Source organism: Mustela lutreola, chromosome 11 (genome assembly GCF_030435805.1).
Source record: "Mustela lutreola isolate mMusLut2 chromosome 11, mMusLut2.pri, whole genome shotgun sequence".
Lineage (NCBI taxonomy): Eukaryota > Metazoa > Chordata > Mammalia > Carnivora > Mustelidae > Mustela > Mustela lutreola.
Window position 1 is genome coordinate 89,363,128 of NC_081300.1, and position 13,181 is coordinate 89,376,308.

The 13,181-nt window shown below is 49.4% G+C and overlaps 1 protein-coding gene and 1 long non-coding RNA gene across 2 annotated transcripts in view; one reads left to right on the forward strand and one right to left on the reverse strand.

The window, feature by feature from the left end:
- Nucleotides 1-593: 593 nt before the first annotated feature.
- Nucleotides 594-13,181, reverse strand: part of FBXW8 (F-box and WD repeat domain containing 8) — a 126,798-nt gene continuing 114,210 nt past the window's right edge. Inside the window, exons 9-11 of the mRNA XM_059138655.1 lie at nucleotides 5,615-5,788; nucleotides 3,852-3,962; nucleotides 594-3,320 (exon numbers count right to left, since the gene is read on the reverse strand). Coding sequence (XP_058994638.1) covers nucleotides 3,191-3,320; nucleotides 3,852-3,962; nucleotides 5,615-5,788 — 415 coding nt within the window. The 3' untranslated portion in view covers nucleotides 594-3,190. The remainder of the gene's footprint in view (nucleotides 3,321-3,851; nucleotides 3,963-5,614; nucleotides 5,789-13,181) is intronic.
- Nucleotides 5,695-10,516, forward strand: LOC131810818 (uncharacterized). Its single transcript, XR_009345730.1, has 3 exons — nucleotides 5,695-5,828; nucleotides 6,104-6,183; nucleotides 6,991-10,516. It is a non-coding gene; the product is annotated as an uncharacterized LOC131810818 (long non-coding RNA).

The window sequence follows — 13,181 nt, forward strand, 5'->3', positions numbered from 1 at the left end:
ACCTGCCCGAAGGCTGTGCCCACACGAGGGGAAGCCATTGCTCGTCCATGGCGGCCAGAGCCCGTCTGCAGTAAGTTGGTGTTTGTCACATAAATGCAGAGGGGAAAGCACCATCTGTCTGAATGTGGGGCCTCTAATCTGAAGTGGGGTACTGGGCGGAGGACCTCCTCCTGGGGTCATCGTGAGCCAGGGACCTGTTCTTCTCTCCCGGGGAAGGTGATGCCATCCCCAGAGTACCTTGTGAACACACACTGTGAACACAAGGCAGCTCATGGCTTGGCTTAAAAGGCACAAGCAAGTGGCAGGAAATTCTTGGGTGGGGTGAGGGGTCTACAGTCCCCTCGGAGAATCTGATGAAAGCCAACCTGACTTCCCAGAAAATGTTCTTGTGTACAACTTCACATCTCGTTTTGTGGGTTCTTGGATCCTGGGCTGGGAATCCCTGGAAGTGGTGGTTCTGGGTGGTTCGACTCCACTGTGGTCCGTGGAACAAGGCTGCCCAGCCAGCTGAGCCCTCCAGGGGTGGGGTACTGTGGTCGTGGGGGTGTCGGTCACAGGATGCCTGGCTGGGTGACCAGTAATTGAACAAGAACCAAATTTTAAAAATTTATTAGAACCCACAGACATTTTATAACGTATAAGCAGAAGGCAGATAACATTGTAAGACGCAAGAGCTCCGGGGTTGGGCCCTCTGGCTCCCCCAGTGACACGGGAGTTTCTTCTCTCTTTAGGGGAGACGGAGGGGGGTGAGTCGGAGCAGCAGCAGAGCTACGGAAGGAAAGAAGTGATAGGTCTGCTCACTCCGAACCTGTGAAGAAACCCTCAGACTAGCCAGGTAAGGTGGGGTGAGGGGAAGAGGTGGACAGGGGCCAAGAGGTTTTACGTCACTGGGTAATGTTGATTTCTAGAGGAGCTCTGGCTCGACTCTAGGACCCTGGGATCATGACCGGACCTGAAGGCAGACGCTTAACCAACTGAGTCACTCAGGTGCCCTCTTAAGGGGAGATGTTATAAACAGGTTGAGGAGGAAAGAAAACCCCTATAATTGTGACATTTTACATGGGACTAGCTGCTGGCTGTGAGTGACAATAGTTGAAGACTAGTTCTGGTAAAATTTTCTGGGTTTTCAATGACCTTTCAGGGCTGCAAAGCTGGGGCAGGAGACCGCATCTGTAGAGTGAGTGGTGGGATCGAACCGGCAGGGCCTGCCTTTTAAAAGAAAAATGTGTCTTACTTAGTGGTCCAGTCGCACGAAGGCTACGAGAGATGAAAACCTTACAGAGTGAGGTCATGAGGGGGTCAGAGCACCACATGACAACAGGAGTAAATAAAATACTTCGTCTGCTAAGTGCAGACCAGCTTTATTTAGGAAGTAATTTGGCTGAAAGGAAGCAGAAGGCTGGCTGAAAGCAAGCGTTGCTCTGGGGACTCAGGGATGATTTCCAGGTGCGACTCTCTGGGCCCGATGTCCTGTTAAGTTGCACAGAGGTTTGTAATGATGGAATATCAACCTGAAAATACTTCCGAAACCTCACAGCATTTCCCAGTTTTGTACACTGGGGTACAGTAGGAGCGCTTCGTTTTTCTCTCAGATTCGTGTGGGCAGAACGTCCCCACCCTGGAAATCTATGTGCATTAAGTACCTCCTTTTCGGTTTCTCACAGCCCCTGGTGGTTTTTTGTATCAAGAGTTGTATAGTTCAGGGGTGCCTGCGTGGCTCAGTCGGTTGAGTGTCCTCTGGGGGTTGTGGGACGGAGCCCTGGGCTGGGCTCTGTGCCCAGCAGCGAGTCTGCTTAGGATTTTCCCACTTGCCCCTTTGCTCCCTAAAAGAAAAAGTCTATTTTGGCTTTCCAAAAAAGCTGGTCCAGTGTAAAACAGGTAAGCGTAGGGTTTAACTTTGTGATTTGTTGGTAACCCTTCTTTCATTGCTTCCTTTGGGGGTCACTATTTGAGGTGACAGCTAGCCCTTTATCTACTTTCTATTCAAGCCCCACTTCTCTTTGTCCATTCTGGCCTCACCCCGGCGTTTTGTTATTCAGTGTTTTCATGGCCCAGAGGGTTCACATTTTCCATTTTTCTTTTTCACTTTGTTACCTCATTTTATTGCATTAGGGGGTCACTGACTTGGGCCTGGCTGTATCTTTGTGGAATGTGAGACTGCCTTTGTGATTTTTAGATAGCAGTTTTCTGTGCATGGTCTAGGGATATTTAAAAAGGCACAAAACTCTATTGGATTATACTTGGAAATTCTATTAAGTAAATCCTCTAAATCCTTCAATTTTTTTTCCCCACTGATTATATCTGTTGATCACTCACTAGAAGCATGGCCTTTCTTTTGTAGTTTTGTCAGTTGTTTTAGTGTTTTTAAGGGATATTAATGGCCGCTGCTCAGAACAGTCTAAAAAAACAGTCTAAAACGATGGTTTTCCCTCTTAACCCTTTGGAAAGGGAAGCGACGTGTCACCTGGAGGAACTCCTCAGTGCCGCCCTGCTTTAGCCCAGTGGTTTAGGAGAAGGGCTTCTCCCCCAGCTCTCCATCCTAGGTGGAGGGTGACTGTTTATGCAACAAATAGGTAGAAAATAATCTACTTTGTACCACATGCTGTGGACACGACAGTAAACAGTCCTTAATGCAGTAAGTGTAGAAATATATAAATTGTGGTAAAAACTATAAAGACAGTAACTGCTCGCCTAGGTTTACACGGGGTGGTGGTATGAAGGACCCCCCCCCCCCCCCCGGAGTGAGCCCGTGATCTCCGAGCCCACATCCCAGGCCCCCCAAGAGAAAAGGGCTTGCACGCTGGAGCAGAACCCTGCATGGTAATGCACAGACGGCAGTGGGGGGACCCACACTGTAGCCAGGGGAGAGGGTCCCGGCTGGAAACAGGGTGACCAGAGTCGCGCGGCAGGCAGCAGATGCAGGAGGAGGAGGGACATGGGTGGCACTCAGAGGCACAGTGTCAGGGAGAGAAAACAGAGTCAATGCCACAGCCCCTGACCACCTCCAGCTTTCCAAAGGCAGCTCTAGAGAAGCAAAGAGGCCGCGGAGGAAAGCAGAGGCAGTTGAGGAACCTTGTGGGTTAGACCAGTGCACCCGGTACAGAGGTCCTCGGTAGTTTTTTTAATTCATCCACTTTGGTTCTTCCCATTTCCCCCCACTCCCCGACGAGGTGCTCCCCTAAACACGGTCCTAGGGAAAGGCGAGCGCAAGGTCATAGTTGTAGCCCGGCACGGTGTCCGCTGCTCGGCAGATGGGCAGCGTGCTCTGGAAGGCCAGCCGGTCCACGGCAAACTCGTAGGCGTGGATCAGCCCGCGGTGTCTAGAGGAAGCACACGGAGAGCGAGCGCGTTAGCACGGCGCTGCCAGCCCCCACCCCAGGCGTGCACCCCACCCGGGCCCGTGCTTCTGGTAACACCCGGGGCTCTCCGGCCCACGGGCCGTCGGACACTCAGAATCCCTGGACTCGAGACAAGTCAGGAGGAGGGGACGGCGTGCGGGGAGGCCAGCGGTGGGGTGGTAGGTGGAAAGCGTCAGCGTCAGGGAAGGCCAGGACACGTCCCGAAAGACCCAGCTGGGTGGGGGGCTCCGGGGTCCAGACTGAGCATGAGGCCGGGCCTTGGCCACCTGCACTGGGAGTTCAGCCACAGCAGTGGTGGGTGCTCCCACCCCGGCCCCTGGGTGCCCCACGCCATGCGCTATCCCGGGGGAGGCCTCACAACACATGCGCTGCCGCACGGCCACGTGGGCTCGAAGTTGCTGTGAGAGTAGTCGTGCCTGAGAGAGGACCCAGGCAGGATCCTCCTCCCAGAGTGGAACTACGATGGTCCGCCCTGAACCCCAGCCCGCTGACCTCCTGTGAGTGGTGAAGTTGTCCAGGTCTGTGTTGCGCACCACCCTCTCGTAGGGCACGTTGGCCGTGATGAGGCTGTGGCTGTTGAAGGACAGGTGACGGACGGGGTGCCTGAAACAGGACGGGAGTGAGCCATGGGAAAGAGAAATGCTCTGAAACTGGGCATCTCCCACGTTTAGAAGCTGTGCAGAAGAGATGCTAAAAGTCTCTGCCAAGCTTATGCCAGAGGACAAACCTGGGCCCCCAGAGGGGCAGAGTCTTGCCTTGCCTTACCCCCGCCCTCTGTACCCCCAGCAGACTACCCTGCAGCACGGTGTTTCGCACATCGAGGAGGTTAGCCACATATGGCAGAGAACAGCCCCATTTCTGGCTGGCTGGCCTTGGGTAAGTTCTCCAAGCCAGGCTCCCCAGCTGCAGGGTGCGGGGCTGAGTTCTAAAAGCCCCTCTCCTCCTAAGCTTGAGAGAGCTATCACAGCTGCAGTGCTGTCAGGCTGCAGTGTTTTGCAACAATGGCTAGAAATTAATGTAGCAAAGGCTTTTGTTCATTCTAAAAACTTTCATCTAGTGCCTTCAGTGGAGGATTCCTACCTAAGAATTGAATGTTTGCATGAGAGACGTTATAAGCCCCCAAGATAAGACACGGGATTTGGCACTGGGCTCTGGGCGGTAAAGGCCCATAAGCCAGGCCTTTCGGGAAGACTGAGCGGAGACAATCTGTGCAGGATAGGCAGGGGTTGCTCCTGGGATGGCTGGAGGGGGTGGGCGGGTAACAGGCTTCTTGGCTGGAACAGAACGTTCTCTTGGGAGTACTGAAGGTTCAGGGGGATCTGAGTCAGGCCCTGTCAGTCCAGGGCACCGGCTGGAAGACTTCACTAGGGGCCAGGGAGGCAGACGGACAAGGGGAGCTGGCTGGAGATGGCAGGAGGAAACCGGGGGGGTGGCCGTGGAGGGAGCCATGCTCAGCAGGGCTGGACCAGAGGCTCAGCAGAACCACACCAGCTGCGTGCATGGGCAGGGGAAGACCTAATGGGCTCACAAGCTCTGGGCAGGAGACTGAAAGGTGAGGCCCAGCAGTGTCCAGGGGGAAGTGGGGGCCTTGCCCGGCACAAGCCACGAACTAGGGTTGAAGACTGGTTGTACATTTACAAATGAGTTAGGAAAAGAATGCTGGGACAGGGAAATTCTGGGGAAGACCTGCCCAATCCTAGCCTCACCCAGATGATGCCCTGGAGGAAACACAGCTTTTCAGGGAGAGAAAAAGATATGCAGGAGTGGCAGCCTAGTGCAGCAGCCGGAGTTGCCGGGAAGTGGAGGGACGGCGGCAGCCCCCCCGGGCAGGAGCCTCAAGGAGAACGGCCTGACGAGGGGCTGGGGGGCTCCGGGAGGCCGCTAGTTCTGGGAATGCCAGCGCGGAGGAGTTTTAGTTGCCTTCTGGCACCACCTGGTGGCAAGTCCATGTGTCACCACAGAAAGCACAAAAAGGGATTACACACGCCTTGCTTGACTAGTAAGGCAGGGCTGGACAAAGTCAAGCAGTGTGGACATCACCCGGGCCTCGAGTCTCATAAAAGCTGCTAAAGGGAGTGAGCACTAGCTCCCGCTGCTCTCCAGGAGGCAGCCAAGCCCTCTTTTAACCTTGCCTGCTTTTGTCCTGCCTTCTCTTATCCTGACTTGCGATGGGTATTTGCAGGTCCGGGCAACTGTGGATTTCTTCCTTTTATTCTCAGAGTCCACTTTCCAGGATGCCGTGAGTGCCCCGTTACCTGGAGTGCACTTCCCACAGCTTCTGGCTCATCCGGTAATCCCACACGGAGACCAGGCCTTCCTCGCCTCCACTGACGATTTTCCAGTCGTCCATCTGCACTGCGGAGACTCCCAGTTGGTGGGCAGAGAGCGACAGGGTGATTTTGTCAGTGCGGAGGTCGTGGATCCTCACCCTGGAAGGCCCAAGATGAGCGCAGAGAAGGGAAAGGGGAGGTGAGCTAAAGCCCGAAGGAACAGAGTCATCCTCAGGGGTCTGGTCTGTGCACAACAATCTTGTGAAAACACAGCATACAAAAACCCCTTTGGTCGCAAACAACTAAATATCGCAGAGAAGTTTTCTCCCTTTAGGCACACATCACACGCACAGCTCAGATGCACAAGGAATGAGCTCACTTACAGTGCCCGCAGCTCTCTAGACAGAATGACTTAAAAGTCCCTGGAACAAAATAGCTGCGAGAGAAATACCGTGCTCTTTCTCTGCTTGACAGGAAGGACACCTGCCCTGAGCACGAGTCCACTCTGAGGAAAGGTGAGCTGGGTCTGGCATCTGACTGCACAGCTGTCCCAGGTAAGTGTGGCGCCCAGCACCGTGGTACTGCTGGCAGTCTAAGATTCTGTTAAGGGCAGGAGATAAACCAGCTACACTCGTTTGCAACCCAGATCCTTACGTGGTTGGGAAATTAACACTTTTCTGGTATTTAACTCAACTCCATCAGTTCATCATCCTCTTGCTGAAATTTGGAAAGGGAGGTGTCATGGCACCTGGTGGCTCAGTGGATTAAGCCTCTGCCTTTGGCTCAGGTCATGATCCCAGGGTCCTAGGATCGAGCCCCGCCTTGGAAAGGGAGGTGTCTATGGTTGACCATGGGGACACTGGTTGCCACTTATCTGAAGTTTCAAAACAATGACTTGCTTTGTCATAATCTGAATTTAAGAACCTCTTTAAAAACTACTCTTTACCTAAGTATATGCTGAATTTCCACAAACGGACAAATTAGATAATGAAACAAATTTCTCATCCAGCAGAAATACCAACACAGTTCCAGAAATAAGACACACAGCCAAAATTAAATGTGGCAAAATTTCAGTACAGGTGAATGTAACAGTCTCTGCGCTGTGAGTCAGAAAGGAAAAGACCCTACCACCCCGGACAGGAACTGGACAGACCTAATGCCAGCCTGTGAAATGTGGTCCCGACAGGCGGTGAGAAAAGATTATCTGAAACATGTTCTGTGTCCTAAACTCAGTTTTGAGCATGTACACATAGACCTATTGTTTTTAGATTTCTAAGAAACATAAATTTGAACTGAAAATTCTATACCCAGTGTAGCTTCCAAGTTTAAATACCTAAGATTTTTGTTTGTTTTCTTCACAGAAAAAGACCCCAAGTCAGCTACCTATGGATGGATACTTTCTAGAAGAAAGGGATGTACCAAAATACTGGCAGAACACACAGGCCATGCAGAGACTAATGAAACAGATTTTCAAATGTGGAACCAGACCGCCGGCTTGAGACCGAACGTACTTGCTGAGTCTCGGGCGCAGGCAGGATAAACCCACATATAATCAGGAAGCACCCTGAATAGATCACAAAGTAAAGCTCGACGCAGGCAACACAGGAAGGGTGCACTTCAGGACCAGAAGCTTTACAATGACGGAGGGGAGAGTTTAGCAAATATTTGGTAAAACTGCCTTGGAAAAACAAAAATCCAACTTACATGGACCTGGTTTTGTAGATTTTAAGTAATTCTGTTTCTTGCGTCATAATGCACTCAGGTTTAAGCTGATTTTCTTAAGTTTCCAAATTTGAAGACCTAAGTGAAATAAACCACTTTCTAGAGCAATAAGAATCACCCAAACCGACCCGCAAGGATCGCAAAGGTAACAATGAGCAGACCGAGAAGGCTGTCAAGGGAGCAACAGTCCTGCAAACATGCTAAATGGGCCCATCCTGGAGGGAAGAGCCCAAGGGCCAGGCACGCTGCTCCACAGCCAGCAAGGGCAGAGGACAGCTGCCCAGGTCTGTCGGTGAAGCCAACATTCTGTCCTCCCCAAAACTGATGATGAGAGCAGAGTATCAAAAACAATGCTAGATCAGTGTCAGTACTCAGACCGGAATAAAATATAGCAGAACCCCTTGAGGGTGTCCATTAATATACTTCAAGTTACTACAACAAACCATGGACTGCTGAAAAGAAATGTGATGAGATTTACCTTCTTTCTTTCTTTCTTTAAGATTTTATTTATTTATTTGACAGAGAGAGATCACAAGGGGCAGAGAGGTGGGGGTGGAGGGGGAAGCAGGTTCACTGCAGAGCAGAGAGCCCAGTGCGGGGCTCGATTCCAGGACCCTGAGATCATGACCTGAGGCAAAGGCAGAGGCTTAACTCACTAGCCACCCGGACGCCCCTCTAAAGAAGGCTTTAAAAAACCTTTTACTAATACTTCACATTGTTTTTAAAATTAGGTACAATTAGATACAAGAAAAAATGAGAAGTGGACAAGTTTATTAGAGATGACAGTCGAAGATAACTCAGTAATAACTCAGATCAAATGAAATTAATATGTCAAAATCAATAGCTATCTTAGGTACAAACAACCACTAGTTTTAAAACATGTACTCAAAGAAAAAAATGCCACTTATAAAAGCAATTAAAGACAATACCCTATAATAAAATTTCTCAGCTTGGAGCTCTTAAATTCTAGATTTCTCAAAGAGTTAAATATAATTAGCTACAAGAATATTCAGAATTGGGGTGCCCTGGTGGCTCAGTGGGTTAAAGCCTCTGCCTTCAGCTCAGGTCATGCTCCCAGGGACCTGGGATCAAGACCGACATCAGGCTCTCTGCTTGGCAGGGAACCTGCTTCCTCCTCTCTCTCTGCCTGCCTCTCTGCCTACTTGTGATCTTCCTCTGTGTGTCAAATAAATAAATTAAATCTTTAAAAAAATTTAAAAAAAGAATATTCAGAATAGAGAAAGCCCTTCTAAACAAAAAATACCTCAGAAGTCAAAAGGGAAAATAAAAAATCAAAATCAAGGCAAACCATAAACTGGTGGAAATGTTTGCAACAGAGAACTGGCTAATTTCTTGTTTAAAAAAAGTCCTTCAAATTGAAAGTAAAGACTGGCAACCCAATATTACAATAGGAGAAAAGCTAAGAAAAAATAGTTCATGGGAAGATACTAATGGCTTTTAAACATGTGTGAGATGTTCACTGGTAATGAGAGAAATTATGAACTAAAATTACAGGTGGTATCCAACTGTACCTACCTACCTACCTACCTACCTGACAAAGGTCAAGTTTGGTAGTAAACTCTGTGAGACCCTCCAGGCTGGGGAGCCTTGGGCAGGCAGGGGAGCCTTGGGTACACCTCTGAGCACACCCTGTGGGGCAGGATCTGGCAATAAGCCAACGAACAATACACTTGCCTTCTGACCTAGCAGCTTCGGTTCTAGGAATTTATCTACACTGTATCTAACATATGTCTACAAATACACACATGGGCATTTAAGACCATTAGTTATAGCACTGTTTTTAGTAGCAAAAGATGGGGTTTCTGTTTCAGACAACTTACTGACCCTCCCACTGAAAATCACTTAGTACTGCTGGATAAACAACAGCCTTTAAAACGCACTGCTGGGTTCACAAAGCAAGCGGCTGCCCCAGGGCCCAAGCTGGAAAGCAGCCTGGACAGCCTGGGGTGGGGCGAGGCTGCTGGCAGGGGCCAACCTTAGGAACCAATGGCAAGATGGTAAGACTTAGGCCCACCCAAAATAAGTGGGGTGGGAAAGGAGAGTCAAGACGTCTGCCTTTAAAAAAAAGGGCAGCCTCATAAAACTTCTGGAATGAAAACACCACTCCTGAAATTAAATTCAGAATTTGTGGATTAGACAATATTCTCAAAAATGACCTAAAACAGAACACGATAAAAAATGTGACTGAGAGGGGCACCTGGGTGGCTCAGTGGGTTAAAGCCTCTGCCTTCAGCTCAGGTCATGATCCCAGGGTCCTGGGATCGAGCCCCACGTCGGGCTCTCTGCTCCGCAGGGAGCCTGCTTTCTCCCCTCTCTCTGCCTGCCTCTCTGCCTACTTGTGATTTCTCTCTCTCTGTCAAATAAATAAAATCTTAAAAAAAAAAAAAAGTGACTGAGGGATTAAGAGATGCAAATGATAGAAGGGGACGGTGCACCGTGTATCCAAAAGAAGTTCTAGAGGGAGAAACAGTACAGGGCAAGGAGGCAATATCCAAATAGTTAAGGGCTGGGGTTTCTCTAGAATTCATGAGAGGCATGCATACTCACACTCCAGAGCACTTATCAGAACGAGAATTTCATATTAAGCGTATCCTACCGAAGCGAGGAACACCAGAAACAGCGTTCGCAGCACGGTTCACTAGCTCTGGCACGACGGCAGCTCCGGGTGGCCATCCGGCCGCCCCGGCGCCATCTTTGCGGGAGGCAGAGCGGGGCAGGCCGGCAGTCCCTAAGCCACTGCGCCACGTGAGGCGCGCCGGCCTGGTGGTGTGACAGGTGTGGGGGTGAAGAATCAATGTGTGTGTGCTGTGTGTGAGCTGTGTGCGTACAGACATCCTCCCGAGAACGCGGACAGGCAGTCGTGGCTGAGGAGGACCAGGGTGCTCAGGAAGAGAAGTGCCCAGAAGCCTGGCTTCTCTGTTGTACTTTTGAATTCAATTTTGAATGTGTGGGTTGCCTGTTCAAGTAAAGTTGAAAAATTTTAAGATTTTGGGGGTGCCTGGGTGGCTCAGTCAGTTGAGCATCCAACTTGGTTTCAGCTCAGGATCGAGCCCTGCACTGGGCTCCGAGCACTGGGTGTGGAGCCTGCTTAAGGTTCTCTCTCTAACCTCCCGTGCCCCTTGATGCCCCTCTCTCTTTAAAAAAAAAAAAAAAAAAAAAAAAAAAAAAAAGGGAAAAGAAAACTCTTAAGTAAGATTCTGGAAGGACACACTTGAATTGGTAACAGCAGTTACCCTGAGGAAGAGTGGCAAAAGCAGAGTGAAGGGGATAAAGGCGCCCTTTCCTTTTAAGCGGAGACACTGCCATGTTGTTTCAGAAACAGGAACTCATTCATGATGGGGGAGGGGGGCACCCTGAGGTCTACAGAGGTACCAGCCACGCTCTGTTTCTAAAGCTGAGGGGTGGATGCACAGGCCTTCTGTGACTAAACTGTACACACAGCTTACGTACACTCCTAGATGTATGCTTTCTTTCAAACAAAACTGGATTTGAGAAATATGTAGTCCTAGAACACGGAGGAGAGATCCACTGGTTCTTCCGGGCCAGCACACAGAACCATCTAGGCCATGCTGTGCGCGGATGAGCTCTGACTCTGGCAGTACAATCCTCCTTCCCCAGGGAGGGGTCGGGGGTTACAGATGCAGGGAGAGCAGGCAACAGGCTTGGAAAAACAGGTCTCCCTCCCGGCATTTAGAGCCACTGGAGGCCCTGTGAGAAGGGGAAGTGAGGAAAGGTATAAATGCTGGGAAAGGAGCGCCGCCCATAGGCTACAGATGCACTGCTCACTCGGGGCAACTTGGAAAGGCCGGGTGCGGGGAGGAGGAAGATTCTGGCCCAAGTACTTTTCAGCACATACTTGGTTAGTAAGGGCCTATTTTGCTGTGGTGATTTTCATAAAGAGCCCCTCTGTTGAATATTTATACTCCAGAATTTACAGTTTGGCTGTTAGGGAGACAAAGGCAAACACAAATTTGGTCCAGAAGTTCAAAGTTTGCCATCTGTTTTCCTATTGTATTGAGATACCAGCATGGATGGCTCCAAACAAAATAAACCAATACACCAAAAGATACGGCATTTGTGTATTTTACATCACTAAGGAAAACAAAACCGGGCCAAAAGAGACTTGAACTTCTACCCCAGGAAAAAAGGAAGAGCATTTATAGGACATCTCCTTAGAGAGGCATCACTCTGCTTTCTCGTCAACAGACAGAAATGGCACACCCCGCGGTGTGCGAAGTCCGCACGAGCCATTCAAATCCACATTAAGAAACCGGTGTCTGCCTCGAGCGTCTGACAGAGCGCCACCAACCTGAACCACATCCCTTGGCCAAGTGTGCAACCTCAGCACTCCAATCAGAGACTCAGTGCTGGGAAACAGGTAGCACGACAAATGGGCACAAAATCCTGCCAAGACAACGGATTCCAGGGCCAGAAAGAAGCCAGTGGTAGATATTGTGAATTCCTATCTAGCAAGTATTTCATCAACTTTGCCCGTTGAAGAGAAAAATAATTGGTTCGAGAGCTGTAATTGTATTATGTTTAATATTCATGGTTGGGTCTGGAGGGCTGTTCCAACACTCCCTCTCTCCAGCCCCTCTCTAATGAAAATCACACCATAGGAGTCGGCGCTAGCCCGCCAATTAAAATAAAAGACACCAGAACCTTCCAAAGACTCCAGCAGAGGAGCATCCATCTGATGGGCAGGAAAACATGCTGGAACTGAGAGGGAGGCACGCTCTGGTTGGTCCTGTGCTAAGAGCTTTGAATAACTTATTATAACACTTGCAGATGGAGCAAACACAACATTTACGCCCCACTCAACTCTCTCTCTGACAGCAGGCAGCAGCACACCCCCACTCCGTACTTGTCGGGGCCAGAAGGAAGCTCGGAGACTCTTTAACTGGGGGGTCACCACTCAGGGCTCGCCTCCCATTGGTTTGGATTAAATAGTCCCAAATGATAATAAGGCAAACTGTATTTGATGGCAAAGATAAAGCCTATTTAGGCTCTGGCTCGGCAGTTTCATTTAGAAGGACCTGACCTAAAGCTGCATTTCTATCCGGAAAATAGAGCGAACAAATAAAAAAACATTAACATGGAGGCTTCTTTTTTAAGAGACCAAATTAATTAAGGTTTTGGTGTTTTGTTTTGTTTTTTCCAAGAAATCAATGCATGATTCTGTTTTGTCCTGCTGAACCTGGGCTATTAGAGAATCTTAAATATAACCTTATATGCCAAAATCAATAAGCTTTATCTCTGTAGCACTGACGGTGGCCTCTGGTAAGGATTCACTGTAAACAGCAACTAGAAGAACATCGTTTTTTAAGTCGAATGACCCAGTTTAATTATCCAACTCCAGGCTCTGCTCCGAGCTCTGCATTTTAAAGCTGTATCTCAGGTTTGGAGTTCTCTCTATATTGCCCATAAGAGTAGGAGGGCCCTCGGACTGATCACTCAACCTTTCTGGCTGTTTGCTCAGTGGGGCCAGCAATGGATGGCCTTGAAGAGCTCTGTGAACATCTTATGATCCCCAGCAGAAAAGCCCATGAAGCCATCTGTGGGCAATAATGGTGATGTATATCCTCCCCCCCCACCAATAAGGCACAGGATCCCAAATTGGAAACATGGAAATACTTAGCTTACTTTAATATCCTTTTAGATTTTAAATTTTAATCAGATGACTATACCTAGAATAACAGCCCTATTTTACGGTTAATTGATTTTCAACAATGGTGCTGAACAGTTCAACAGGGCAAAGAATACTTTTCAACAGATAGTGTGGACAGCCAGGCAAAAGAATGAGGTTGGG